At 50.7% G+C, this 27,952-nt stretch overlaps 1 protein-coding gene across 1 annotated transcript in view; it reads left to right on the top strand.

Moving 5' to 3' along the window:
- The first annotated feature begins 5,268 nt into the window (after positions 1-5,268).
- The window catches only part of Slc29a3 (solute carrier family 29 member 3), a 37,574-nt gene continuing 14,890 nt past the window's right edge, over positions 5,269-27,952 (top strand). The window contains exons 1-3 of the mRNA XM_028776812.1: positions 5,269-5,354; positions 7,341-7,639; positions 26,917-26,999. Coding sequence (XP_028632645.1) covers position 5,354; positions 7,341-7,639; positions 26,917-26,999 — 383 coding nt within the window. The 5' untranslated portion in view covers positions 5,269-5,353. The remainder of the gene's footprint in view (positions 5,355-7,340; positions 7,640-26,916; positions 27,000-27,952) is intronic.

The raw sequence follows: 27,952 nt of genomic DNA, 5'->3' as shown, positions 1-27,952 counted from the left end.
ATGTATTTTAATCATTTTCACCTCAGCTCCCTCCAGCTCCACTTCAAATCCCTGTCAACCCAACTTAATATGCTATCCTGGTTCCTTTCTCCTCTTCAACTCTCTCTCTCTCTCTCTCTCTCTCTCTCTCTCTCTCTCTCTCTCTTTGAGTTCGATTTGCATTGTATAAATTATCTTGGGTGTGGTTCCTGCCCTGGACAGTGACTCCCCTTCCCCAGCAGCTATCAAATGGCAATTGCTCTTCCGGTAGGGGTGAAACTTTCTGCCCACTCCCCCAGCTCCATGCTGGGATTTTGTCTGGCTTAAGTTTGCATGGGCCTTATGCGTGTATCTTAGTTAGGGTTTTATTCCTGTGAAGAGACACCATGACCAAGGCAACTCTTGTGAAAGCAAGCATTTGACTGGGGCTGCCTTACAGCTTCAGAGGTTTAGTCCATTACCATCATGGCAGGAAGCATGGCATCATGGGAGCAGACATGGTGCTGGAGGAGACGAGGGTTCTACACCTTGATCCAGGAGGAGACTAGACGTAATTCACACTGGGCATAACTTGAGCATTTAAGACCTCCACATCTCCTCTAACAAGGCCACACCTCCTAATAGTGCCACTCTGTATGGCCACGCATCCAAACACAGGAAGGAGTCTGTGGGGCCACACCAATTCAAACCACCACAGCGTGTTATCACAACCCCTGTGGGTTCACGTATGCAACATCCCTGTTGTGCCTCAAAACACTGTGTCCTTGTCACGCTTGCCACCTTTGGCTTTTATCATGTGTCCATGCTCTGTTGGTGATCCCTGAGTCTCAGAGGGAAGGGCGTTCTGTAGACATCCCATTTAGAACTGAGCACACCACAGTCTCATTCTCTACATGGGCCGGTTGTGGGGAAAGATCATGTGGTTAAAATAAAAAAAGACTCTAGGTATAATGAATGCTGTTTATTGTCAACCAGACAGAAGTTAGAAGCACAGCAAATGGGCCTCCAGCCATGTCTGTGATCCATTATGAAACTACACTAATTGAAGTGTGTGTGTGTGGGGGGGGGTCCAGCTCACTATGAGTGGCACCATTCCCTACCCAGGGAAATCTTGACCTATATAAAGATGAAGAAAGCTAGCTGAGCAATGCATGCACACATGCACTGCTCTCTGCTGACTTCGGGTGGAATGCAACCTCCTGCTTCTGCCTCGTGCTGCCTTGGTTTCCCTGCCAAGATGAACAGGAAGAGGAACTGTGGCCTAAACCCTTCCTCCCTTAAAGTGCTTTTGTCCATGGTGTTTGAACACAGGAACAGAAAAGTAAACTAAGACGTCTGACAAGGGCAGAAAAAGAAGAGCTTGTAGACCTACAGTCTTGAAAGATGAGGGCTCAAATGCTTTTTATGGGCCCATTCAACCTGAATTCCCCATAACTGCTTATGTTTTTTGTTAACTGGACACAAGCTAGAGTCATCTGAAAAAAAGGAAACTTCAGTTGAGAAACCTCTTGCATCAGATTGGCCTGTAGGCAAATCTATGGGACATTTTCTACATTAGTGATAAACCCACTGGGGATGGTGCCATGTGTACACAGTGTTTGATCACACAGTGAACCTTGAGATGGTGTTGCTTACTGGAAAAACCTGTACCTAGTTGTGATGTGGCTCAGCCTTCACACACAGACACACACACACACACACACACACCTTTAATCTCTCTGCCTGGAATGCAGACATGCCGTTAGTACACGCCTTTAATCCAAAACAATGAAGATAAAGTTAGTTTGTAGAGGGAAGCATCCATGTTTGAAAGTGATGTCTAATTGAGTGGCAGACAAAGTGATGAATCAGAGAAAGATTTGACAGAATAGGATATGCCCAACTCTCATGAGAGAAAGAGGGGCTACTTAAAAGAAAGCAATGCAGAGAAGAGAGGACAGATTTTACTGGGAGAGTTGTACAGAGACGGATTGCAGAGAGAGAACAAGCTAGACATACGTGAAGACAGAATGAGCCAGAGAATGGGAGGGAACCCGAGGACTAGAACAGATTGTTAAAGTTAGTTCAAGGCTAAGCAGGGCAATTCAGGAGAAGCCTAGAAAAGCCAGGTTGAATCAGTCAGTGTAGAGGAGTTTAAGCCAAAATAGCTGAGTTGAATCAGCCAGCCAGGGCTCAGAAAAAAACTAGGAATGGATGAGCTTGAAATTCAGCAGCAAGTCTCAGAGGCTGAAAACATTCTAGGCCTAGATAAGATTGTACGGAGGCTAGAAGCTTCCAGGACTAGGCCTAGGTTAGCAGACAGAGGCAGTAAACCTCTGAGGCGACAATTACATTAGGCCAATAAAAGATACTTTTACAGCCAGGCCTTGTAGGTGGTCCTGGCTTGTATTAAAAGCAAGCTGTGCAAACCAGACGGCATATTTACTCTACAGCTTCTGTTTCAGTTCCTGCCTCCAGGAGTTCCTCTTGGCTCCTGAATTTCTGCCCTGACTTCCCTTCAAAAGGACTGTGTGGGACTGGAACATTTAAGCCACTAAACCCATTCCTTCCCAAGTTGCTTTTGGTCATGATGTTTATCACAATAGAAAGCAAACCAAGACTGCCTCTGTTTTTCCTCCGTTCCCATCTCTGCTGGCTACATTTATGTCGACTTGACACAAGCTAGAGTTATCTGAGAGGAAGGAGCCTCAGTTCAGAAAACTCTGTAAGATCCAGCTGCAAGGCACTTTCTTAATGATTGATGGGGAGGACCCAGCCTATGATGGGCGGTGCCATCCCTGGTCTTGGGTTCTATAAGGAAGCAGGCTGAGCAAGCCACAATGAGCAAGTCAGTAAGCAGCACCCTCCATGGCCTCTGCATCAGCTCCTGCCTCCAGGTTCCTGTCCTGCTTGGGTTCCTGTCTTGACTTCCTTGGTGGTTAACTGTGATGTAGAAGCCAAAACAAACAAACAAACAAAAACAAACAAACAACCCTTTCCTTCCCAAGTTTGCTTTGGTCATGGTATTTTATCACAGCAATAGTAACCCTTACTAAGACACACAGTAGGAGAAGCTGCCCTTTGGTAGGGGAACTTTCTGTCTATAAGGAAGGCCTCTGGGTGGAAGGGTGGCCTTTCCCAGTGTTCTGGTTAGTTTTTGTGATTTTGACACAAATCCAAACAGATCTGTAGAGGGACCCTCAGTTGAGGAATAGACACCATTAGATTGGCTTGTGGAACATTTTCTTGATTGATGTGGAGGGTCCAGTCCACTCTGGGTGGTGCCACCCCTGGGAGTGCAGGTCTCAATTGTATAAGAAATAAGGCTGAGGACCAGGTGGTGATGGTTTAATCCTAATACTTGGGTGGCAGAGGTAGGTGGATCTCTGAGTTTGAGGCCAGCCCAATCTACAGAGGGAGTTCCAGGATAGCCAGGACTACACAGGGAAAGCTTGTCTACACACACACACACACGATTGAGCAAGTCCTGTAAGCTTCAGTGTCTTCCTGGTGTCTGCTTTAATTCTTGCTTCCAGCTTCCTATCTTCAGTTTTTGCTCTGAGTTCTTTTTTTTTTTTTTTTTTTTTTTTTTTTTTTCTTTTTTTTTTTTTTTTTTTTTTTTTTTTCTTTTTTTCTTTTTCTTTTTTTTTTTGGTTTTTTGAGCCAGGGTTTCTCTTTATAGCCCTGGCTGTCCTGGAACTCACTCTATAGACCAGGCTGGCCTCGAACTCAGAAATCCGCCTGCCTCCCTCCCAAGTGCTAGGATTAAAGGTGTGCACCACCACTGCCCGGCTTTGCTCTGAGTTCTAAGATGAAATTACCTCTGTCTTCCCCAAGTCAGTTTTACTAAGGGTTTTATCACAGCGAAGGACACAGGGAGACAATGAGAACTACTCAGGCTACCTTCTTGTTTGCTCTGCTTTTTCTGATCCAGAGGTAAACTTTGCCCACTCTGTGCCCGGAAGGGGATGTGCCCAGGGTCTGGAGCATGCTAGCTTCTGCCCTCCCACAGAGCTACATTCCAGTCCCTGCTTGTTCCCTTTACAGCTGAGGCTGGTATTTAGGCCATGTTTTGAGATATACTCATTTCTCTGAGCCTCACTTGTGTGTGTATGTGAGTATGCATCTCTGATGTGTATGCATGTGTGTATGTGTGTGTATGGGTGCATGTATACATACATATGAGTGTGTCTGAAAGTGTGCATGTATGTGAGTGTGCATGTGTGTGTGTGTGTGTATCTGTGTGGCACATTATTAAAAGCCTGTTGTTTTTCTTCTGTGTTTGATGTTAGGGATCCTTTGCCAACTAGGAACCATGATGGGTAGAGAAAATTCGATTTTTTCCCTCTCCTCTCCACACTTACAAAAAGAAGCCTACTAAGCTCTGGCACCAGTAAGTCCTCAGCTTAGGTACCTGGGACTACTCGACACCAGCCTTGTCCCCACGCTTTCTCTGGTCTAGCCCAGAGAACTCCTGCTCTACCCCTTTCTATTCCCCTCGCGTCCCTACCTCCTCTCCTCACATGATCTGTAAGGACAGCACAGGCATGTCTCCTCCACCCAAAACGCCACCAGGATTTCAAGTAGCCTGAGTTGACTTCAAGTTCCCTATGTAGGAGAGCATCCACGCACACGCCCCCTGCAGGTCAGTGGAGGAAGAGTCACTCCCAGTGGTAAAGGCTTCGGTAGAAAGGGATCCCAGATGGCTGTCACTCTTGGGTATTTCCTTAGGTTCCCCACTTTTTTTTTCTCAAAAAGAAAACGAAAACAAAGCAGGTCTGCTCCTTAACCCTCTGCTCTGTCCTGCCCTTCAGAGCACGGGAGCCATCTTCAGCTCTCTCCTGAACTTTGATCTCAGAGTCTCCCAAAAGTGTCTCTTCTGCAGGTTTGGCATCTGGATTGCCCCCTCCACACACACCTGCCCTGAGTGAGAGAGTTGGCCTCGCTCACTGCCACCAAGTAGCTTCAAGTTCTCTCTGATTTTCTCCACTTAGGTCAGGAGGCCAAGTTTATTCCACCGGTGCATCCTGCTCTGGAAGTATTGAGGGGGATAAGAGAGTGGTGGGGTACCCCAGGGAACGAGGCGGGGGCGGGGAGATTCTCCCTGGTCTCAGGCGGTGGATAACAACAGGGACTCAGGCAGGACCTGTACCAAAGCCTCACTTTTTGCACTTTGCAATTGGACGCCTGCAATTACTGCCATACGCCCGGCCCAGGCGCGCGTGGGGGCGGGGCCGGTGGGAGGAGTCAGCAAACCCGGAAGCGCTGAGCGGGGCGGAGCGAGCTGAGAAAGGGAGGGCGGGGCTGGGAGGACAAGGGCGGAGCCCGGCCTGGCTGAGCTCCGGTCGCAGTGGCCCAGCGCCTGGGACCTGGTGGAGGTAGCAGCGGCAGCGACAGTAAGTGCGGGTGCAGTGGCCCCCATGCTTGGCTGGGTCTCCCCTCCCCGAGGCTGAACTTAGCCTCCCTGCCACACTTTCTCTGGTCCTGCGTGTGGGAACAGGTCAGGTCGAAGGATCCAGAAGGCTTTGCGGGTCCGGATCGGATGCCACAGCTGCCTCTGCAGAGAGAACTTGTCTTAGCCTACTGTTGCTCGTTCTTGGTCCCCAGCCTGTGCCCTCAAGAGCCATCGAGGCACACGGGCTGGCCAGGCATGTTCTCAGTCCCCAGATTCCCACCCTTTCCAGTTCTGACTGGCCCTTACCCCAGTACTCCAGGCAGGGGCAGCCTGACCTGGGGAGGTTCTCGGCCTCCCCTCCTTTCTTTGTCTTTCTCTATTCATCCAAAGCCACAGCTACCTTTTATAAAGAGTAATAAGGCTTCGCTCAGTCCACTGCACCGCCCATGACCCGGTTAGAGAGGATCCCGGGCAACTTCAGATGCTTGGTCAAGGCTGAATGGTCCTTGATGAATAGACACAGTATCTGAGAAGGGACTTCGGCCCTGTGTAGTCTGGGTAACCCACGCTGAGCGGCTGAGCCCTGCACCCACCCTCCTAGCCTGAACTTCTGGAAACGGAATGGCTCCTTGCCAGTTCTCTGACGGTTTACATCTTTTACATTTAAAAAAAAGTGTGTGTGTGTTTGTGTGGGTATGTGCAGTTCTTTCAGGTGCCCATGGAAGCTACAAGAGACCATTGATTCTACTAGAGCAGGAGTCAAAAGTAGTTGAGCTACCTGACTAGGGTGCTGGGAACTGAACTCAGGTCCTTTGAAAGAACAGCAAGTGCTGTGCACTCATGAGACATCTCCAGATTCTGTTTACACCAAACAATCATTTTAAGCACGTTTGCATGGGGGCCTTGTCTAGTTAGATGGTCATCTTTGGTCTTCGTGTGAGTTAAGGCTATGGAAGGGCCCTGCTCAGCCTGACAGGACACTGTAGAACCTTCCTCCAGCCTGCCTGCGACAGGGCACAGCCACAGTAGTCAGTGATCTATTCATTCAGCAGTGTTGGTGTAGGGTAGTCCCACTGGCCCATCTCTGCTTATAGCTTCTTGCTGCAGGAAGCCTTCAGGAGGGAGGGCTTTGGGGACTTGGAACCAGCAGACAGAGTCACATTCCCAGATTATCCCTGGGGGGATGAGGCTGGGGAATCCCCAGGGGGGCATCCAGACAGCGTGACTGTATCATTTCATGCCACTGTGACCTAGACAAGTGGCTTGAACTTTCTGAGCCTCAGATTCCTCAGTACCTAATACCCGGCTGTCATGGCTCACACATGGGGTGTCGCTGGCATTCTGAAGTCCTGCAGTAGTTTCTTTGTGAGATAGGGTCTCACTTAGCCCAGGTTAGCCCTTAAACTCTCTGTGTAGCAGGGCTGACCTTGAATCCTCCTGCCTCCACCTCCAGAGTGCCGCTGGGTTGCAGATGTAGGTGCACGGGGATGCCACTATTCCTGCCCTAACTTGATTGAACAGCTAACACACATTGTTCAAATTCAAAGGCACAAAAAAATAATAATAATTAACAACGACATTCCTTCCCTGTCCCAGTCTCCCTCCAAAGACACCCACTGTTGGAAGACCTCCCTGTACCTTCTCATGTATGCTTCTTCCCATCAAGGGCTCTGACTTCTATGTAAATGCATTTAGCCCAGGCTTGCCCTTCTGCACTGCTTGTCTTAGTCTACACCGGCAGTGATGTTCACACTGCCTGATGTGCTGGCTGTATTGTCCTTGTGTAGTTAGAATGACCTCTGAAGTTACTACAGTTATCATAGCCTGTTCTTCTAACTTGATTTTTGTCTTTCTTCCTGATCCCAAGACTGGAAGCTCCCCAGCCAGACTTTGGGGGCAGGGTAGACCCAGCATGGATGAGAGATGTCCCCAGTCTCGATGCACACTCACTCACCTGCCCTCTCTGTGTCTCTCTCTGCCCTCACAGTGGCCTTTGCCTCTGAGGACCATGTATACCACAGCTCAAATGCTGTCTACAGAGCCCCGAGCAACAATCACGAACCTGACCAGGAAGCCCTACTGGGGAAACTACTAGACTACCCAGCCCCAGGCCTGCAGAGGCCAGAGGACCGCTTCAATGGTGCCTATATCATCTTCTTCAGCCTGGGAATTGGGGGCCTACTGCCCTGGAACTTTTTTGTCACTGCCAAGGAGTACTGGGCATTTAAACTCCGAAACTGCTCCAGCCCAGCGTCTGGGAAGGACCCTGAGGACGCAGACATCTTGGTAAGGGTTGTTTCCCTCACAAGGGAGAGGGGAGCAGGCAGTCCAGAGCCAGGCCATCCTTAGAGGTACTCAAGGGAGGCCATTTCCATGCTCAGACTCTGAGTGTTGATGCAGAGCTTATGTGCACACAGTAAAAAGAATCCGCTGGGTCTTAGACCCCGCATTGTGTGGTACCTAAGGCCTTGTCTCATGCCTCCTGAGGCGTGGATGGAGATGGGCAGACCCAGTCCATACTTCAGTTTGCCTGCTGATGTCTGTGGGAGGAGAGTGGGCATGATGGTTCTCTACATTGTGTGGCGGTGCATGTAAGAACACAAGATCCTTGTCCCCAGCAATTTGAAGGTGTAACTCTTACAGCATTAAGGCAGCTGTGAACTCACAGAAAGTTCCAAACAGCAGTAGCTAAGAGAAGGGGAGGACATTTTTCTGTCACATTCAACTTCAGGCAGGTGGGTTGCTTTGACACATGTAATTCTCCTGTCCAGGGTCACCTCATAGTCCAAGATGGCTGTTGAAGCTCCAGACATTGTATCTTTAGGGAGAGAGAAAGAAGGGAATGCCTGTTGCTTGTAAGAATACTTCCTAGAAGGTGTACTTCCCTCTCTTAACATCCTATTGGTTCAAAGTCAATCATGTGACTCTATCAGCTACAGAGAAGACTGGGAAATGTAGTCTTTCTGTGTGTCCTAGCACTTAAAACCAAGACTTTACATGTTAATATGCCCTGCGCGCACACGCACGCGCACACACACACACACACACGAGAGGGAGAGAGAGAGAGAGAGAGAGAGAGAGAGAGAGAGAGAGAGTCAAATTTAGTCATTAAGCATAGTTTTATAACATCCTTGCTATAGTGGAGGCCCAATGCCCAATAGCTAGGGGAGACAGAGCATACTGGTCTATTTACCGTGGCTGGAAGAAAAGTCCCATAGGTCAGGTAGGGGATGATCGTTCTGAAGAACAGAAGATTATTTTGGCTCTTGGTTATGGCTCTAGGTTGAGAGGCTGTGTCTGGTGATGGCTTTCTTGTTAGTGGCATCTTTCAGGTGGCACAAGGCATCTTGTGATGAGGGAAGATAAAGATGTGTATATGTGGGTCTGGTCCCCTCTGCCTTCTCATAAAGCTACCAGGATTCAACTGGGGCTGGAGCTGGGGGAGGCTCCACCCCATGACTAACCATCATGCCCTCTAGACGTCATAGCTGGATTCAGTTTCCATCCTCTTAACCCATCCCCGTGGGGAGTGTATTTCTGTATAGGAAAGTTTGGGGCACACTCAGACCATATGCCAACTATAACCCAGGGGGAGCAGGGGACATACTCGGGTCACTGTGGTCTGGAGCAGGTGGATTAGAAGGGTGAGCAGGAATCTCCCCAGGTACTGACTTCAGAGTCCTTTGTTTTCTTCTCCTGTTCTGAGGATACAGAGCATCCATAGGTCACCATGGCAACCTTCCCTCCATGAGGGCCATGGCCATGGCGTGTCTGTCAGCCCTAAGGAGAGCCACGCCATCGCCATCGTAGAGGCCAAGGTAAACACCTAGTACAGGAGGAGGGTTCAAAGGATCCCGAATGCACCTGGTAAAGGGATCTGTCAAGAGTGGCTCTTCAGTGGCTTGGGTACAGAGCCAGCTTGTAAGCACATGTAAGCACAGGAGGCTGATACCGTTAGGCTATGCCTTCCTCTTCCTTGGGTCCCTCAGGGACAAGAAGGGATGACCTAGCAGACCTCAGCCGATCCTCCAGTGACCCCAGAGGTGGCTCGCTTCTCTTTCTTTGGAAGCCCCTCAGAGTCCTTGACTAGCTCTCCAGAACATGACTTAGTTTTGGGTGGGGAAAGCCACATGGTGACCGATACCTGTGAGCATCATTCCAGGTCCCCACTTCACACGTGCCAGAATCATTCACTTCCAGAACTACCCATGGCACCAAGCCCAGGGATTCTGATTGATTTAGCTGAAATCTAAGGACATTGGTTTCTAAGGTTTCACTTGACCACTGCATATCCCTCACCCCTCCCATATCGTCCTGACACCTGGGAGCTGTTTCTGCATGCCTGTGGATTTATAGGTAACTCCAGAGACTGCATATGTGCACCTGAAGAGCCCCGGGGACAGACCGATGTGACTTAGAGTGCCACTGCCCCACTGTGGGACTGTGGGACCAGGAGCAGCCTGAGACTGTGTTGGAGAAAGGCCCTATTCCTCCCCGATCCTGGAGTTAGGGCTTACTTATTCACATGGGTGGCTGATGGGCGTGGTGAACTTCAGGAAGCTCCCCCTGAACACAGCCTTTGGACCCTGCACTCTCTCTGTTTTCCTTGTGTATATACTGGCCATTTTGTTGTCCCAGCGTGGCTGTTACCATGAGGTCCATTGTTATATGTCACATGATAAGGCCCGGCCCCACTGTCCCAGGCATTGTGTAAGCAGCCTCTCCGGCATCCTTTGGGACTGGTCTCATTCTTTTATGGACTAAGGACACAAGCCATCCAGCTTTCTTCAGGCCTCTGGGACTGACAGTCCTTTCTCCAGAACTTCTCTGCCTGTCCGTCCATCTGTCTGCCTCCCCAGGCCAGGTCTAGGCTATATGTACACCTGTCCCACCCGCCTCCGACCATTGTCAGGCCTGTCTGCCAGAGAAGGGCCAGGGTACTAGCAGCCCTTCCCAGCTGCAAGCACTTAGCGTTCCAGGTCCTGCTAGGATACTTTATTGCCGCTCTCAAGCACTGGCAGGTGCAGGCATAGTACCTGCCTGCTGCCCGAAGCTCCTGGCTCTTGGCATCAGAGATGAGAGACCTGTCACCCCTCGATTCATGGGCCAGGCTGGGGAAGCAAGCATGCCGCGGGCCTCTCTGCATTTGATGGGGCCGTTTTTCTTTGCCTCCTCGTCTGTGGCACCCGTTGCTACCTATCTCCCCCCTGCTCTCTCCCTCGTCTTGCTGATGGCCCCGCTCCACCCTGTGTCCTGAGGGCCACTGAGAGAGGAGGGCAGACAGCCTGTTCCTCTTCAGACTTCCTCCAGCATGTTGCTAGGATGGAAGAATCTGGCCCGATAGGAAAGTTGACAGCCTTTCCCCTTCCTTCGGGCAATCTCCCAACCTGGGTTCATTTCCTTCTGCCTACAGCAGGTCTGGAGATGATTTAGAAAGCTTACTGCCTTCTCTGCCCTCTTTGTTCTCGAGAATGAGAATCTCGGATTAAGCCAATGGGGTGGAGGGTGGGGTTGGGGGAGTTTGGGGCATCCACCCTGAACCAAACCATCAGAGCACCAATAGACCAATTGCTATGAAAGGGTAGGTCGGGGTGGGAGGTGGCAGGGGAGTGATGCGTTGTGGGTTCTGGTTTCCTAGACCCACCAGACGATCCAGGGTGACACAGACTTTCTCTTACAGCCCTGAAAGATCTGAGTAACCTCTTATGGAGACAGAAAGCCAGAAGCTCTGAGAGGTTAAGCAACCTGCCCAAGATCACACAGCAAGGCAGGGCTGGAGAGAATGGCACTGGGAAATGTGAGTGGGTGGATGATCACAGACTGGACGCACCCCTGAGAGGGTTGTGTGGGAGGCTGCTGTGGGCTGCGGCCAGGCTGCCTTCTCACTTGACTTGGAAGCCCAAGGGACCAGAGCCCTGCCCTTGGGCTCCACCCCTGGTCCCAGACTGACGGTGACCTTTATTAGCATCCTTACCACTGTGTCTGAGGCTGTGTGTGTGTGTGTGTCTACCTGTGTGTGACTGTGTGTCTCTGTGTGTGTCTGACTGTGTGTATGTATCCGTGTGTATGTGTGTGTGTGAGACTTTGTGTGTAGTGCTATGGGTGGTGTGTATGTATATGTGGTGTTGTGGGTGGTGTGTGTGGGTGGTGTTGTGTCTGGTGTGTGTGTGTGGTATTGTGGGTGGTGTGTATGTGTGTGGTGTATATGTGTGTGGTGTGTGTGTGTGTGTGTGTGTGTGATATTGTGTGTGTGTGTGTGTGTGATATTGTGTGTGTGTATGTGTGTGGTATGGGTGGTCTTTCCTGCTGGGAGGACTCCTTGCTGCTTTCAGCTCCTGTGGCAGCCTAGATGGTCTCTCCTAGGCCAAGAACAGCAAACTCAGTCCCCCCTGCCCCAGATGGGAGAGCAATGGCTCAGTTCCGTGGCTGTTCCCTGAGAACCTCCAGGCTCTCTCTAGGTCACAGGTTTACCTCTGTGTCCTCAGAGTACCAGTGCTTTCCATCAAGGTCTCCCCTTGAAGCCCAGAGTGTCGAGCCAAGCTTGGGTGAGCCTGGCCCAGCCTCCCTAGACAGCAAGGGATGTAGGATCCAGATGCCCGGGAGTACGCCTTCTCCCTGCACTGTCAGCCCTCAGGAAGTACACTGGGAAATGTCTGCTTGATGCTAGGCATGTGGTAATATGTCACAAGGATGTCTGGCATGGGTAATCAATCACGTGGTCTAGGAGGAGTGTTTATCCCGATCTAAGGGAGGGACAGACTGGGATCACTGTGGCCAGCCCACCTTTCAGATGAGTTGGTATAGATGTTAAATGAGTCTTCTTCCTAGGGAAGGCCAAGTTTACCTGGTTCAGCAGGTGTGTGGGGGTTCCCATTCCATATTTACAACCTACTGGTCCTGCTCCAACTGCCTAGCTACAGGATAGTACCACACTGGAGCTGCCCATATAATTAAAGACAGGCACTCCACTCCAGGGTTAAAAGGAACCAGGATGAACTGACTTCAAAAAGAGGAACTGGAGGACGGGTTAGCAGAAGGCTTGTTGGAGATCTGCTGACTGTTACTGAGTCCCCATCATGCTGCTTGAACCCACCCACACCGTGACTTACCACCCATCATCCATAGAATACCCTGATGAATTAGTGTTTTGTCCCCAATTTCTAGATGGGAAAACTGAGACTCCCAGGTTTGAGGCCACCAGCCCAAGGTCATTTGCTAGAAAGTGACAGAACTGAGATTTAGACCAGGCTAGAGCCACTGCCAAAATCACAGTGTCCTGACGGTCCCTGTCTCACCACAGTGGAGTCACCCAGGGAGTTGCTACAAACTACCCACCCACCCAGTTCTGACTCATTTGCGCACACACATGCACAACTCTGTAGCCAGGGAAGAACCAAGATCAAAGTCAAACTGCACTTAGTGGGGCAAAAGCAATTATCATTAAATAGGCTATGCTATGGAGCCAGAGACGGCAGGGAGCCTCCTCAAAGAACTAACTCCCTCCAGTGAAAGTCAAGTTGCCAAACCTGGTTGTGAGTGGCAAGCAAACCTCTTCTGCTTGGAGAACTAGAGCAATCCTACCTGGAAGTCCAAGGAATGACCTCTGCTACAGTAGAGAGCCTGGGAGTCCTGACCCTTACATAGCAAGGAGGCTGGGGTCGGGGCTGGGTACCGGGGGCTGGAAGCTGGAGGCTGGGGGCCGGGGGCTGGAGGCTGGGGGCTGGGGAAGGCTTGACTAATGTAAGTGCATTGAGCTTAGTTGATTCTTCAGTATATCTTCGTTGTCTCTAAGCTACATGTCAGCCAGAGATGGTCTCAGATCTCTTAACCCTGTCTCACCAGTGCTCACCATCGATGGGACTGAGGAGCCTACGAAGTGTGGCTAGGAAGAGGGCCATATACTCCTCTTCCTGTTTCCAGGGCTTAAGGATGGCCTATGGGGCCTCAGGATAGGTGTCGTCTGTCTGAGGGGAACAAAAGCAAGATCATAGGAAGCCATGAGAAAGGAAGGGGCCCCTTGGCCTCTTGCCTTCTATGAACCTCTGTGAAGCTTGGACAGGCCCAGGAACCTCCCCTTTCTGAAGAAGGGAGAAAAGTTTGTATCATTGGTTCTCTGTATGAGGGAGAAAGCAGGGCCCGTGCTGCCTCCTGGGCCTTACCATCTGCTGTGTGACAAGGATGTGACAGGCTCTGTGCCCTAGGTCTCTGAGCCCCTGGCGTGTACATGGTGCTCTGAAACCATGAGGAAGAAGGCCTGACATTTTTACCACATGTGTCCTGAGGCCTTCACTGAAGCAGACCATAGTGGCAGCCTTTCCTGAGCCTTTGCCCGAGGGCACTGAGTTGGCCACTGGTTCTGTGGTGTTTAGCAGGCATCCTATACCAGGCAGAGCCTTCATGAGCATCACCTGGTCTTTTGTCACTGACGTGCAGCAACTCTGTAGGGAACTCACCCAGACTGAGCGGACACAGGAAGTTACTCCCAGTAACACATACGTGACACCTGGGGCTAAGCCGAGGATACTGTATGTCATCTCCGCTTTTAACTCCCCTGCCCTTCATGTCAGCATTTTTAAATGTCTCCACTTCTTTTTGACCATAATATTCACTTCACATGCAAAACCAATGTTCACAACAAAGCTGCACTTCCGCGAAGTGCTGTCTATGCGCAAAAATGTAACAACCCCTCCAGCCTCGCTTGGCTGGTTAGGCCTATGTGTGCCAGGTACTCAGGAGGCAGAGGCAAGTTCAAGGCCAGTCTGGGTAACTTAGTGAGACCCTGTCTTAAAAGAATAAGCAAAAGAAGGGCTGGGGAGTGGACGCAGTGATAGGACATTTGCCTTAGTGTGTGAGAGGTCCTAGTGTGTGAGAGGTCCTAGTGTATGAGGGGTCCTACTGTGTGAGAGGTCCTACTGTGTGAGAGGTCCTAGGTTTGAACCCCAGTAAAATGTGAGCTAAGCCATTGAGCAAGTAAAGCCCCTCTGTGTGCAGGTGTGGAGGGCGGCATATAGTGATGTGTGCCAGGCAGGATGGACACAGTCTGCCCTTGGATTTGACCCTGGGCCAGTGTCCTTGGGGACTTTGGGGAGTGGAGATGATACTTAGCCTGCTGGGGGTGTGTATTAAATTAACAGAAGCAGGATTATGTTGTTGGACCTGATGGAGAGACAGCTCAGAGGTTAAGAACACTTGGTACTCTTATAGAGGAAGACCCAAGTTCAATTCCCAGCACTCATGTGGTGTCTTACAACTATCTGTAAGTCCAGTTCCAGGGAATCCAATGCCTTCTTCTGGCTTCTGTGGATACCAGGATTGCATGTGGCTTTCTCTGACTCTCTGTCTCTCTCTGTCTCTGTCTCTGTCTCTGTCTCTCTGTCTCTCTGTCTCTCTCTCTCTCTCTCTCTGTCTCTCTCTCAATATAGATACTTAAAAAAAAAAAACATTAAAGGGAAAAAGAGGGAGGCCAGAGGAGAAGACCCCAGAAAATGGTACATTGGTAAGTGTCTTAGTTAGAGTTTTACTGCTGTGAACAGACACCATGACCAAGGCAACTCTTATAAAGGACAACATTTCATTGGGGCTGGCTTACAGCTTCTGAGGTTCAGTCCATTATCATCATGGCATGAAGCATGGCAGCATCCAGGCAGGCATGGTGAGCAAGGAGCTGAGAGTTCTACATATTGTTCAGAAGGCAAACAGGAAAAGACTGGCTTCCAGGCAGCTAGGAGAGAGTCTTAAATCCCATGCCCATAGTGACACACTTCCTCCAGCAAGGCCACACCTCCTAATAGTGCCACTCCCTGGGCCAAGCATATTCAAACCACCACAGTAAGAAAGGCAGGTGGCAAAAAGAAAATAGAGTAAGATAGAACTCTGGCCTAGAGCCATCCCATTGCTTCCTAGACTGTTACAGGCCTATAATGTAATAACAGATGCCTCCTGCCATTGTATGGTGTGAGGACCATGTGTTATCTGCTCACAGAAGGGGTGGGGTGTGTGAGGAGCCTGCTGGTAGCTGCTCAGATGCATAGGTTACAGCCCACATCAGTGTTAGGTAGGGTACCTGGCCCTATCCTGCAGACTCGCCTCCCAAGGTGCAGACATGGCCAGTTGTCAGGGGGACCAGACCTGCCTGGAAGACTGTTCCCAGTATAGGGACACTAGTATCTTAGAGACAGGCAGATTTCTTGACATGGATTTCTTCCCAAATGGAAGAGGGATAGTCTGTTTGATCATGTACTTTTAAAAAGTCAGGTTCTAAATGGTGATACTATCCCTTACCCTTCGCAAACTCCAAAGTGAACTGAGGCACTTGCCTGAGCCCGGCTACTCCTCAAGAGGAGATAGCAGTGGTCAGTAGGCTGCAAGGGACTCTAGCTATCTGCCATAGAGGGTGGGTAGGTGGCCATCCCGCATAAGGGTCAGCTGCCTGGCTCCATTCCAGTTACCCATTGCTTGGTCTGTGTGGATGGCTGCTATAAGCCATCTATAAAAATCCAGAACCAAAACTCAGTCATTTTTTAAGTTCCCCCGTCTCCTCTCTGCTGCTAACCACAGTCCAGCCAGCATGTGGTTCCTGGCATGTGACACCTGGGATCCCCGCCCCCCCTTTGTTCCAGCTCTCACATGAAGCTGTCAGTCTCTGGCCCCCTCTGCAGCTCTCCCTCCTTCTTCATCTCCTCCCAGCTGCTCACCATCCCTGCCTCACCTGTACGGCCACCCAGGCCCCTCCACCCCTCCCTGCCCCCTACCTCTCTTTGTCCATCTTCCATCCTCAATGTTATTTCTTTGTGCATGTATCTTTAGACTCTAGAGACAGTCTCCCCAGCATGATAGAAGGGAGCCTGGGCCATGGCCGTCTTTCTAATGTGGTTGGTTGATGTGAGTAAGCTGAGAGCAAAGCTCGTTAGAGGCTTTGCACAAACTCCAAGCACTTTTCTTTTTAAAGATTTATTTGTTTTATATATACATACACACATACACACATATATACATATACATATACATATATATGAGTACATTGTTGTTGTCTTCAGACACACCAGAAGAGGGCATCAGCCCCATTACAGATGGTTGTGAGCCACCATGTGGTTGCTGGGAATTGAACTCAAGACCTCTAGAAGAGCAGCCAGTGTTCTTAACCACTGAGCCATCTCTCCAGCCCCCAAAGTACTTTTCTTAAGGGCAGTCTTTGGCTGAGAAAGTTCTGCAGGGACAGTGGAGGGTCTAGGTTTCCATTAGACTGTCAGTGGTGTGTAAATGTGTGTGTCTGTGTGTGAGTCTATGTGTGTCCGTGTGGGTGTGTGAGTTTATGTGTGTGTGTGTGTGTCTGTGTGTCTGTGAGTCTATCTGAGTATGTGTGTCTGTGTATGTCTTGTGTGTGTCTGTGTGAGTGTATGTGTCTGTGTGTGTGTGTGTCTGAGTGTGTGTGTCTGTATGTATGTCTTGGGTGTTTCTGTATGTGTGTATATGTTTCTGTGTGAGTGTGTGTGTGTATATGTAAGCCTATGTGTCTGTGTGTGAGTGTGTCTTTATGTGTCTATGTGTGAGTGAGTATGTCTGTGTGAGTATGAGTGTGTGTGTGTATGTGTCTGTATGAGTATGTGTCTGTGTATGAGTATTGTGTGTGTGTGTGCTGTGTATGAGTGTATGTGTGTCTGCATATGAGTGTGTGTGTGCACCTGAATCCAGTCACAACTGTAGCTTTAACTGTACATGAATCTTCAGAGAAGTTTGTTGCCACAATGGAAGCACCGTAAGTGTAGGAGGAAGCACCTGGCAGGACTGGCAGAGAGGCTCTGAACAGCCGTGTCTCAGACATAACCCTTGTCCCTCACTGATACACGGGCCCCACCCAGGGTCTATAGAAGCTGCCCTGTGCAGACAGGCCTCAATGGGTTATAAAGATTTTCTAAAAAGGCCACCTTCCTGTGTCCCCACGGCTTAGGAGGAAGAGAGACAGGCAAACTTGGACATTCATGGTGACTGTCTCTGGTGTGTGTGTGTGTGTGTGTGTGTGTGTGTGTGTGTGTGTGTGTTTCTCAGGCTCCTTTTTCTCTGGTCCTCCCTTCTGTGCCCACCCCCACCCCCAAAGCCACTGTTTGGCTGGCTGTTTCCGGTGCAGGAGGAATAGAAAGAGGAACAGGAGAGATGTTGGCTTGTCCTACTGGGGCCTAGAGAAAGCTTGGCAGGGGTGGAGTGGGTAGAAAGAACACTGCTGTTCTATTCCTCCTCCTGAGGCAGGAGGACCACCGTTTGGGAAAGGCAGCCTTGGTTTCTGTGTTCAACCTTATTAGTGAATAGGAACTTCATGTCCATCTTTAAGAGTGAAGAAATTAGCCAGACAGCAGTGGTGCACGCCTTTAATCCGAGCACTCTCAGAGGCAGAAGGATCTCTGAGTTCAAGGCCAGCCTAGTCTACAGAGTGAATTCCAGGAAAGCCAGGGCTACACAGAGAAACCTTGTTTTGAAAAACAAAAAACAAACCAACAAACAAAGAGTGAAGAGGGCTGGAGAGACCTCTGGAGGACCTGAGGCCAGAGTCCCAGCACCCACACCAACAAGCCAACTTGAGCAGGATGTGTGTAGCTGCAGCCTTGAGGGGTCGAGATGAGAGAATCCGTGGTGCTTGCCAGCCAATCTAGCCAAACCTGGGAGCTCCAGGTTCAGTGGGAGACCCTGACTCAAAACTAAAATGGACACCTGGCCTCGACCTCTGACCTTCACACCCACAAATGCACACATGTGTGTACACACCCATAAGAACACATACCATCCATGTATATATATGTGTAAAATGAGATGAGACCGGGCTGGCCTGTAAAATCATCCTGTGGGGCCCAGAGATCAAATAGTTCAGGCTTCCCGGACCCCAGGATACTCAGTAAAGCTAGCATCTCAGGCAGGAGTGACAGGAGGGACCACATCCCTGTGTTTACAGAAGGCTGGGGTCCACCCTTGGCCCTCAGACTGCCTCTAGCCAGCCTGTGTTGGTGTTACAGGCCTGGGCACAAATCAGGTTGTACAGGGTTGGGAGGTATGTGTGGATGTCAAAAGATGGGGCAGGTGTTTCTCTCCAACTTCACAGCCTGTCAAACTGGGAGGCTAGAGCCCAGGCTCCAGGGAAGAGCAATCCTGACATCTTGCAGCCTCTGGGGACTTTGGACCCTTGGCATCCCTGGGTCTGTCTTCGCCTCCCCCACCTTGTATGCACAGCCTTTTAGTGTGTGCCCCGTGCCTTGGATACAGGGCTCCCCTCCCTTCATTTTAGCCAGACCCAAGGCTCCAAATCAGGGCTCACCTCAGGGCTTTAAGGCTACCCGAGGGTTGGGGCAGGGCTCCTGGACCCACTGTGGAAGGTGTGACCGATGATACCAGGAGCACGAGGTTAGAGATGACCTAGCTGTGGGGACTCTGGGACCAGATGCAGGAACAGTTTCCCAGGGCATGCTGGGAAGAAGGCATGCAGAGCTCCCTACAGGGAGGGCAGAGACAAGGCTTTCTAGGAGTCCTATGGGAAAGGAAGTAAGGACCTGGTGGGAGGAAGGGAAGTGAGGTCAAAGTACTTTTTTTTTTTTTTTAAGCTCTTGACCCACAGAGAAGAAAGAGCCAGCCAGCCCCGAAGGAAACAGAAATTGCCAGTCAGGCAGTCTTGTGCAATGGCTCAGCAGCAGAGGGAGGAGAGGCAGTGCTTTCCTTCTGGCGGGAAGGTGAAAAGGAGTGCTCCCTTATGGTGGGGAAGGAAGAAGGAGTGCTCCTGCCTCTATGCAGACAGGGAAAGTATCTTTAGCCCAAGATAGCCCAAGGAGTCAAGGGACTGAGGGCTGAGGGAACCTTTCGATGGGAGTTCCCCATCCTTAGGGACCTATGGTGACATATGGCTGGCTGCAGTTTTTTGAGGTTTCCCTATCTGATTCCAACTCAAGCTTGTTCTCCCCTTTGGACCCCCCAGTGCCCTCCACCCACTTGGAAGTGGCACAGTCTCCAAGCTTCCCCATGTCCCAGGCCCATGTCTCCTCCATGGAACCTCAGGAGCCCAGGAAGCCATTGTCTTCCCTGTCTACTTCTCACTTTGTTCAGATAGGAGAGGACTGTTCCAGGATGAGGGTATATCCTTAGCATCCCAGGCCGTGGAGCCAGACAGCTGAAGGCAGGAGCCTGCATGGCCAATCGTTCTTGGCTGCAGCCCGCTCACTGCTGCTAATTTCATGGCCCTGTGATCCAGGTAACGCTCTGCCGCCCTGAGCTACCATCCCCGGGCTGGAATCACTTTCCGTACGCTGTGGGAGCCCAGCTGCCTCCTCCACTGCAGACTGGCGGTGGGGGCCACACAGAACTGCTCAGTGACAGTAGCTTCAGATGCCGAGGCTGCTGAGGCTCGTGACTAATGGACTCTGCTTATATCAAAGGGCCCAAATGGCATTCCGAGGAGAGAATTTTACCCAAGGCCTGCCAGAGATAAACGGGCTCATTTCAGGGGCTCCGTGCCCAGAGAAACCTTCTTACCTGGACCCTGAGCCCAGAATCAGATTCTTCCAGAAGAGCAGCTTAGCACGGGGCCTCTCAGTGAGGCGGCTGGAGGAAGTTCTCTGCTGGAAAATGGCCTCACATCTGGCCAGCTGGCTCCGCTAGACTTTTGAATTTCATTTGAAGAGTGGTCCTCTGGTTCCTAGTTTTCACACTGGAGGACAGCAGATGAAAATGGTTTTCCTTATCACACTGCTAGTGAAGCAAGTACCCCCTGCCCTGGCCAGGAGTGGCCTGTCCACACTCATGGGCCATTGGGAGGCTACTGGTACCAGCTACCCCTCAGCCAGGCTCTGTCCATAGTCGGTGGTCTATCCCACACCTACCTGGGAGGTTTTGAGGACACTGATGCCATCGAGAAGAAGGTTGGAAATCTGCCCACTATTGCTCATCATGCTATCTTCAGTCCAGCATGGTTTTGTGGTGCTGGGCACAGAGCGTAGGGTCTCACGTATGCCAGGCATACACTCTGCCACCGAGCCACACCACAGCCCGTCTGTCCTCTTGAAAATGATCTCTGCTTAACCACTGACCACGTCCATCCATCCCCTGGGGCCAGTCGAGGCAAGAGTTTTCTTTTTAATAATGTACAGAGCCCTTAGCCTGTGTAAATGCCCAGAGTATGGGGAGAGTCAATGCCCACATTCCTGGTCACTGTGCAGACAGAGGGGAGAGGTATCGAACCCCAACATTTGCTGCCTTGGGGCAGAAGAATGTGATGGTCTCTACAGGAAGAAGCGTGGCTTGCATAGATAGGCTGCAAGAACCTCTTGAAAGGCTTGTCTTGTAAGCGGCCATGATTTGCCAAAGAATGACACCCTGGACTCAAATAGTATGTAACCGCAAAGAGTGTTTTATTCTGCAGAAGCCAGCATGCTGGGGTCTCCCCATTACCAAGATAGACAGACAACCAAGTGAGCTCGCAGGCCTGATTTAAAGAACATTAGGGAATACAGGGGCAGGTGTCCTTATGATCTTCTTGGTCCATCTCTACAGACATTCCATTACAGGTTGTGGGGGGCTGGAAACTTGCTGGGGAGGTCTGGGAACTGTTGCTGATCCATTGCCTCAGGCCAGGTGGCGGGGCAGCCTCTGAGGGCAGAACTTGCCCAGTTCTTGGAGACAGATTTAGGCCTAGTCTCCTGAACTAACTTTTGAAGCCTGTCATGGAGTCAGCCTAACCTTCTCAGTGTCACTGAGGCAGGCAACACATTGTGGCCATGACAGAGTATGGACTCATACAACTTGTGCGGATTACAGAGTAAGATGGCAGGTGTCCCTCAGAAGTCCCACATGGGAAGGGACTGTCACCATCATCAGGCGGGAATCTCTGAAACATAGCCGCCGTGCGTGGTTAAGTATGAACCTCAGTGGACAGCCCTGAGTATCAGCCTCCTTGCCCACCATCTTGTTTGGGCCACTTTATCTTTGTTGTTTGTCTTTGAATATGCCAGGCTAGCTGAACCATGAGAATCCTGGCTCCATCTCCCGTCTCCCTGGCTGAGCCTTAGGGCTACAGACATGCGCTTCAGACCCAGTTTTACTTGGGTCTTCGGTTGTACCAGGTCTTTTGAGTTTGTTTGTTTTGTTTTGTAGGAATCTCCACTGAGAAAATGCCTCCCTCAGATTGCCTGTAAGCAAGCTCGTAGGGACATTTTTCTTAGTGATTGATTTGGCAGGGCCCAGCCCACTGGAGTCAGTGTGACCCCTGGGTAGGTGGTTCTGGATGGTATAAGAAAGCACCCTGAACAAGCCATGAGGAGTAAGCCAGTAAGCGGTGTTCCTCTATGGCCTCTGTCAGTGACTGCTCTCAGTGGTGCAGTAGGACCTGGGCCTTGAAAGATGAATTAACCCTTTCCTCCCCCACATGATGGTGGTGGTGTTTCTCATAGCAACTGGTATGTTTATAAAAAGAGAAACAGAAAGAGAATATGTTCTGTGGGTGTGTGGTGAGGTATGGGAGAAAGGGGATGTCTCAGTGGGCCCATGTGGAGGCATCCCTTCCCTGTGAGGGACCAGCCACACGACTGTATAGTGTAGAATAGAGTTTATTCAGAGAATGGGGAGGGGAGTTAAGAGGGTACTAGAGGCAGAGAGAGAGTAGAGAAGTAGAGGCCAGCCATGAGCACGTGGAGAGAGGGGGAAGGGAAAAGGGAAGGAGCAAGGAGACAGGGGGATCAAGAGAGAACAAGAGAGAGAGGAGGGGGCAAGCATCCCCTTTTATAGTGGGCCAGGCCTACCTGGGTGTTGCCAGGTAACTCAGGGGAGGAGCATACCCAGCTGTTGCCATGTACCTGTGAGACAGAATGCTAACAGCAACAATAACCCTAACTAAGATATGGGGATTTACCCACTGGGCCATCTCTCTTATCCCAGCCTTGGGCTTCAAATTTGTAAAAAAATGGGCCTATCCCAGGCCTGCCTGTGCTGACGGATTGCCGTAAGAACAAAGGGCTGGGTGGGAGCTGCACTGTTCCGATGTTCTGCACGGCTTTCATCTGCCCACTCTAGTCACCATGGATGCCCAGGTAGCCTTTGCTGTCGTCCCCTCCACAGATTGCTACCGAGTCCTTCCTGAGCCAGGCAGCCCAGGGAGATGACGGTGGGCATAAGTCTCACTTCACACTGGGTTTGGGCCCTCCACATAGGACTGATGCCCCCTCTGACATTAGCACCCTAGGGGCCTGGCTGTCTGGTGCCCCTGCTAGGTTGGCTCCCAAAGGGAACATGACAAGGTGACATCACCTCACGCCGAGTCCCCTCTGCACATCACCCTCTTCCCATGTCTCTGAACACTCCTCCCCCTCATTGTCCCAGCTGCCACCCAGACTGGTTCTACTAGAAGCCCCTGGTTGCTTCTCCTTCTGCATCTACCATACGGTGTCTCTTGTGCCACAGCGCTATGCTTCCAAAGATCCCCAAAGGCAGTCAGGCACGGAGGCACTTCTGCTCGTGAGTGCTGCACTGCATGTGACAGTGAGATAGCAGCAAAGGAGAGATTAAAAGAGAAGGTGCTGTTGGCATGGATGGTGGCTGCCCAGCCATGACTGGGAGCCTAGGGTGTCCCATGAGGTTCAGATCTTATGCCTGGGGCCCAAAGTGCTAAGATAGAAAAGCCTGCTTGGTGAGGTGTCCTGTCCAGCAGGGCATTAAACAGGGATCCGGGGAGGTCACCTGAAAGAGAAGATGGGGGAAAACAGGCGAACGCAAAGAATGGCGATCTGTCTATAGTCTGATCAAATCGCCAATTTTACTTTTTTCACACAAAAAGGCAGGATGTGGGGAAGGGAATGACGCAGGAGCATAGATGTTCAGGGGGAGTACAGATATCTTCCAGAAGAGAGTGTCAGCTGGATGAATGTTCAGGGGACAGATCACTGTGACTCCACCTATGATTCACTTGTCTTTATCTAAGTTGGTACTATCTACCAAGGCTACCTATCTACAAGGTCTATGTATTCAGCCTGGCAATTTTCCACCAAAGCTGCTTGTTTACAATAGCTTCTAGGCATCTGTTTCAGTGTTTTTCCACAGAGACCCAAGACTTTGTGTTTAGCAGGCATGTACGTCAGGCCTATTGCTGATTTTAGGCTTATGGCTGTTTTTAGGCCTTCAATTTATAAGCAGGGCTGCCCCTGACAGTGAGGCCCTTCTGCTCTGTCAGTATCTTCTACCCACTCTCCTACAAGGCCCACTTGGCCTTCGGGCCTTCAGGAGTCTGTATAAATAAACAGCAGTACCATCACGCAGCCCTACAGGGCTTGGGCGAAGCACAGCTGCCATCACATAGCCACCTCTTCGTAGGGGTTCAGCCGGGAGTCAGAGTGAAGGACAAGAAGTGAGATTGGCACAGAGAATGAACACAAGCTTCAGGACCCTAGAGCTGGCCACAGCTCAGCATCAAATACGGCTAATACCCAGCTCCATGACTGTGTCTCCAGAAGCCGGGGGAGCCGTACCCACATTTCAGAACTGCAGTTAGGATGGGAAGAGACAGCAATTTCATCTGTGAGCATCTTTTCATTCCCTACCTCACATTGGCCAGAGTTCACTCTGGGGCATTGATTCAACCTCCTGCCCCTAGCACCTTTCTGGAAGAGTTACTAGGCCCTCTGCCCAGCAGACAGTGCACAGGCTTGGTGGGCCTGGGAAGCACATATATCAAGCGTCATTCACTGGAATCAGGGCATTTCCACTGAGAGGAGACAAGGTGAGACTGGAGCGACCAGTGTTCCCAGCAAGCTGACCTTCGTTCCCCTGAGGGCAAGAACAGGCCAGAGAAGCTTGGCTTGGCTGGATTCTCTCTGCTGAGGCTAAATTAAACACACACACACACACACAGACTCATACTTATACATATATACTCATATATATTTACATACACTCACACATACGTCACAGACATACACACTCACAGACACAAGTACACATACACTCACATACACACTCTCCCTCTCTCTCTCCCTACCTCTTTCTCTTACGCATACACTCTCTCCATCTCTCTCCCCCCTCTCACATACACTCACGCACTCTCTTCCTCTCTTACACACACACTTACACACTCTCTCCCCCTCTCTCTCCCTCCTTGCACACACACACTCTCTCTTTCTCACACACACATACACACTCACACATTCTCTCCCTCTCTCTCTTTTCCTCTCTGTCCCTCTCTTCCCCTCCCCTTGTGCATGCATGCACACACACACACACACACATACACAGTGCAAACACCATATTTGCACAGGAGGTACCAGGCCCACTTTATACCGCTGTCTGCAGCTCCAGGCCCTGCTTCTGATGGCCCCGCCTGAGTCCGTTCTCCCCCACTGGCTTGTCCTTCATAAAGTACAGAAACGGGCTTAGTCAACGGCAAGGGACTCAGGACCTCCTGCAGTTGTCAGGGCTGAAAAAGCTTCCCAACTTTAAAAGGCACAGTCTTCAGCTTGGCTGTATGCAAACCAGAACATTCAGTTACCTGGAAAATCCCTGTCCCTAAAATACCCAGGGACTCTGAGCCTGCTTGGAAAAAGCAAACCAGGTTCTCTACCCTGTGTGAGTGAGGCCACAGTTCCAGGTCTAGTCAGGGGATGGAGGGAGCCTGCCAAGGACAGAGAGTCTCCACTTCTCCTCTAGCCTTTGTCCCTCGCTCTCTTCTGTCCCTCCTCGGCCTACCTGGCCTCACATGGACTCAGCCAGTGTGTCAGGAGGTAATTGACTGACTGCCCAGCCCTGGGCAGGCTCTGCTGAGCCCATCAGGGCAGGGACAATGAGACTCACGGGTGATGAGCTGCGATTATCATTTTAATTTCAAGGCTGTCACCTTACAGTCAGGGTGCCCCTTCCAAAGAGCACAAAGCCGGCTGCAGCCTTCAAGGGACCTCAGAGGGTCTGTGCTACAGCCCAGGGGGTACCTGGGACATTTATGTCTCTCATCTTTGTTCTGTCCAGGCCTGACCACAGCCTCACCACTCCCGGACCTTTTCTTACCCCCACACAGTTTTCACTGTCTCCAAGGCAGGTCCCGCCTCCTCCCTGGAACTCCGTGAAACTTATCTCTCTTCTGGTTAACCAAGCAGCAGCAACTGTAAGAACCTAGCAGGAAATTCTCCCAGCTCTCTGGGGTTGGAGCTGTGAAAAAACCTTCACACTCCTTCTGCTACTCCCAGTGGGATGCACCAAGTTCCTGGGATGGTGCAGGTGTGTGTGTGTGTGTGTGTGTGTGTGTGTGTGTGTGTGTGTACATCTCGGACTCCTCCATCCCGATAGTAGGTGAGATGAGGGTTTTACACACACGCACGCATGCATGCACGCACGCACGCACTTCTTTGCACTTGGCTCCTGGGATCTCTTTCCTCGGTTGTGTGTTGCTATTTCTTAAGCACTCCAGAGTGCAGTACTCACATGCTGCCTTTTCTTTGCTTAGTGTTAAATGTCTTAATCCATTTAAATCCCTTCTGTTTGTTACACAGCAAATGCTTAGCGTGTGTAAGCCTTACTGCAGCTCAAAGCTCGTCTGGGGTTCATGACCAAAGCAAGATAGCCAGCCCTTGGTTGGCTTTCCTTCTCCTTCACTCCCTCCCTTTTTCCACTCTTTTCTTCTATCCTTTCCCTCCCTTCCTCCCTCCCTCCTCTCTCTCCTTCCTTCCCTCCCTCCCTCTCTCCTTTCCCTCCCTTCCTCCCTCCCTCCTCTCTCTCCCTTCCTCTCTTCCTTCCCCTATAGCACCTCTCTCCCTACTCTCTCTCTGTGTCTCTCTCGCTCTGTCTCTCTCTGTCTCCGTCTCCCTCTCCCTCTCTGTAGTACTGGAGGATCTAAGCCTGGACCTCGTCCTCACCGAAGGCCGCTGAGTTCTCCTCCCCACAGTTAGTTTGTTGTGGTTGACTTTAAAGATGCGTATGCCCAGAGACAATGCCCATTCAATCAAGTGGGCAGCCGTTGGGGTTTTCAGAGTTGCATCCAGTTTGTACTAGGCTGGTCTGTAGCCCTGAGTCCCAGCCTGCTGTGGTGTGTGTGTGTGTGTGTGTGTGTGTGTGTGTGTGTGTGTGTGTTTAAACCCTCTCCAGCTCCCTGAGGATTGCCCTTTCTCCTGGCTCATCACAGAGGTAATTTACCCTTCTGGCTTTGACCTGCAATAGCTTTTTGGGAGCTGAGTCTCCCATACACTGAGGTCTGGTCTACATGGTCTGAGAAGCCGGTTACTATATAGTGTCAAAGGGCCAACAAGGGCCTTTTAGCTATATTCTGCACTCCACTCCCATCATCCAGTCTGTGGCTTGGCTAAGTGGAGCACTGGAAGTGTGGGCCTCCCAGGAGCTGAGAACAATGTCAAAGTTGACCCTGTGACCCCCAGCACTCAGCACAGCTAAGTATAGCACAGTTGTCCTTGGAGGCTGTTAGTTGAATGACTGAGTGAGTATCAGGTTGGAGATAGGGGTGAGACCATATGGAGTGGGGTAGACTTAGCCATGGCTTGAAAGAAGCCCTCCCTCGGGCCCTCACCACCCCTGAGTGACAAGCAGCCTTCTTTGTGTGTTTCTAGAACTACTTTGAGAGCTACCTGGCAGTTGCCTCCACTGTGCCCTCCCTGCTGTTCCTGGTGGCTAACTTCCTGCTTGTCAACAGGTAGGTCAACGGTTCCCTCCCCTGACCTCCACCCCCTGGCTGCTCCGTTCTCCCCCAGTCTACAGCAGGAGTTTTCTGCATATAGGGTGGTTCCCCATATTGGAGGCAGGCAGTTCAGCCTTTCCATGCAGTTTACAGATCAGAGGGGGTGTCTTGGGGCTCCAGTCAGGGGATGTTGCTTTTTCACAGCTGCTTACAATGACACCTAGGTAAGGCCCATATCCCTTTGAGAGGCCTGCAGGGCCTTGGGCTCTTGTAGCCAGGGCGAGCTGTGTGGAGCAAGGCCTGAGGAAGCTGTTCTTCTACATGCCCTGAGAGCAGGCAGCATCCTCTGAACTGTCCTACCTGCAGGAAGCAGTCACCACTGTAATCTGATGATGATACCCACCTGTCCCCTGCTCATAGTGGGAGCTCATAGGGAAAGATTGCAAAAGGCTTCTGGGTAACACTGTGGAGGATGGAACTATTTGAGAGATAAGTAAGTTGGTATGATATAGATGGCTGTCCCTTCCAGTCCAGTCTCAGTTTGTCTTGACAATGGCAACAGAGACACTATGTCATCTGCATTTTCCTGAAGCTGTCTCTAAGCAATAAGCATGGCCTCACTGTGGTCCAAAATCTTGGACTTGAGCTCATAGACACCTCAGATCCCTGTGACAAACTTATTCAGCTCTGGTCACTTAGTAGGAACTCCTGGATCTCCTGCTGAAAAACATTATAAGGTGCATTTGGCCTCAGCAAGTGTGCTGGGATTGATTAGTAATGTCTGCTCTGGGCACAGGAGGAAAGAGCAGAATGTACCCTGTGTGCTAAGCCTATGTATAGAACAGTCTTTCTAAATATATCACAGTATAGGGCACAGTTGTATAGAAGATCCCAAAGCATAGTGGCTTGCAACAGTAACAGTAATTAGTTTCTTTTACTGTCTGGGGTTGCCGAGTCAGCCAGGCTCA

Source organism: Grammomys surdaster, unplaced genomic scaffold (assembly GCF_004785775.1).
Source record: "Grammomys surdaster isolate TR1022 unplaced genomic scaffold, NIH_TR_1.0 273, whole genome shotgun sequence".
Taxonomy (NCBI): domain Eukaryota; kingdom Metazoa; phylum Chordata; class Mammalia; order Rodentia; family Muridae; genus Grammomys; species Grammomys surdaster.
Note: the sequence above shows the minus strand (reverse complement) of the source record. Positions and strands in the feature narration are given on the sequence as shown.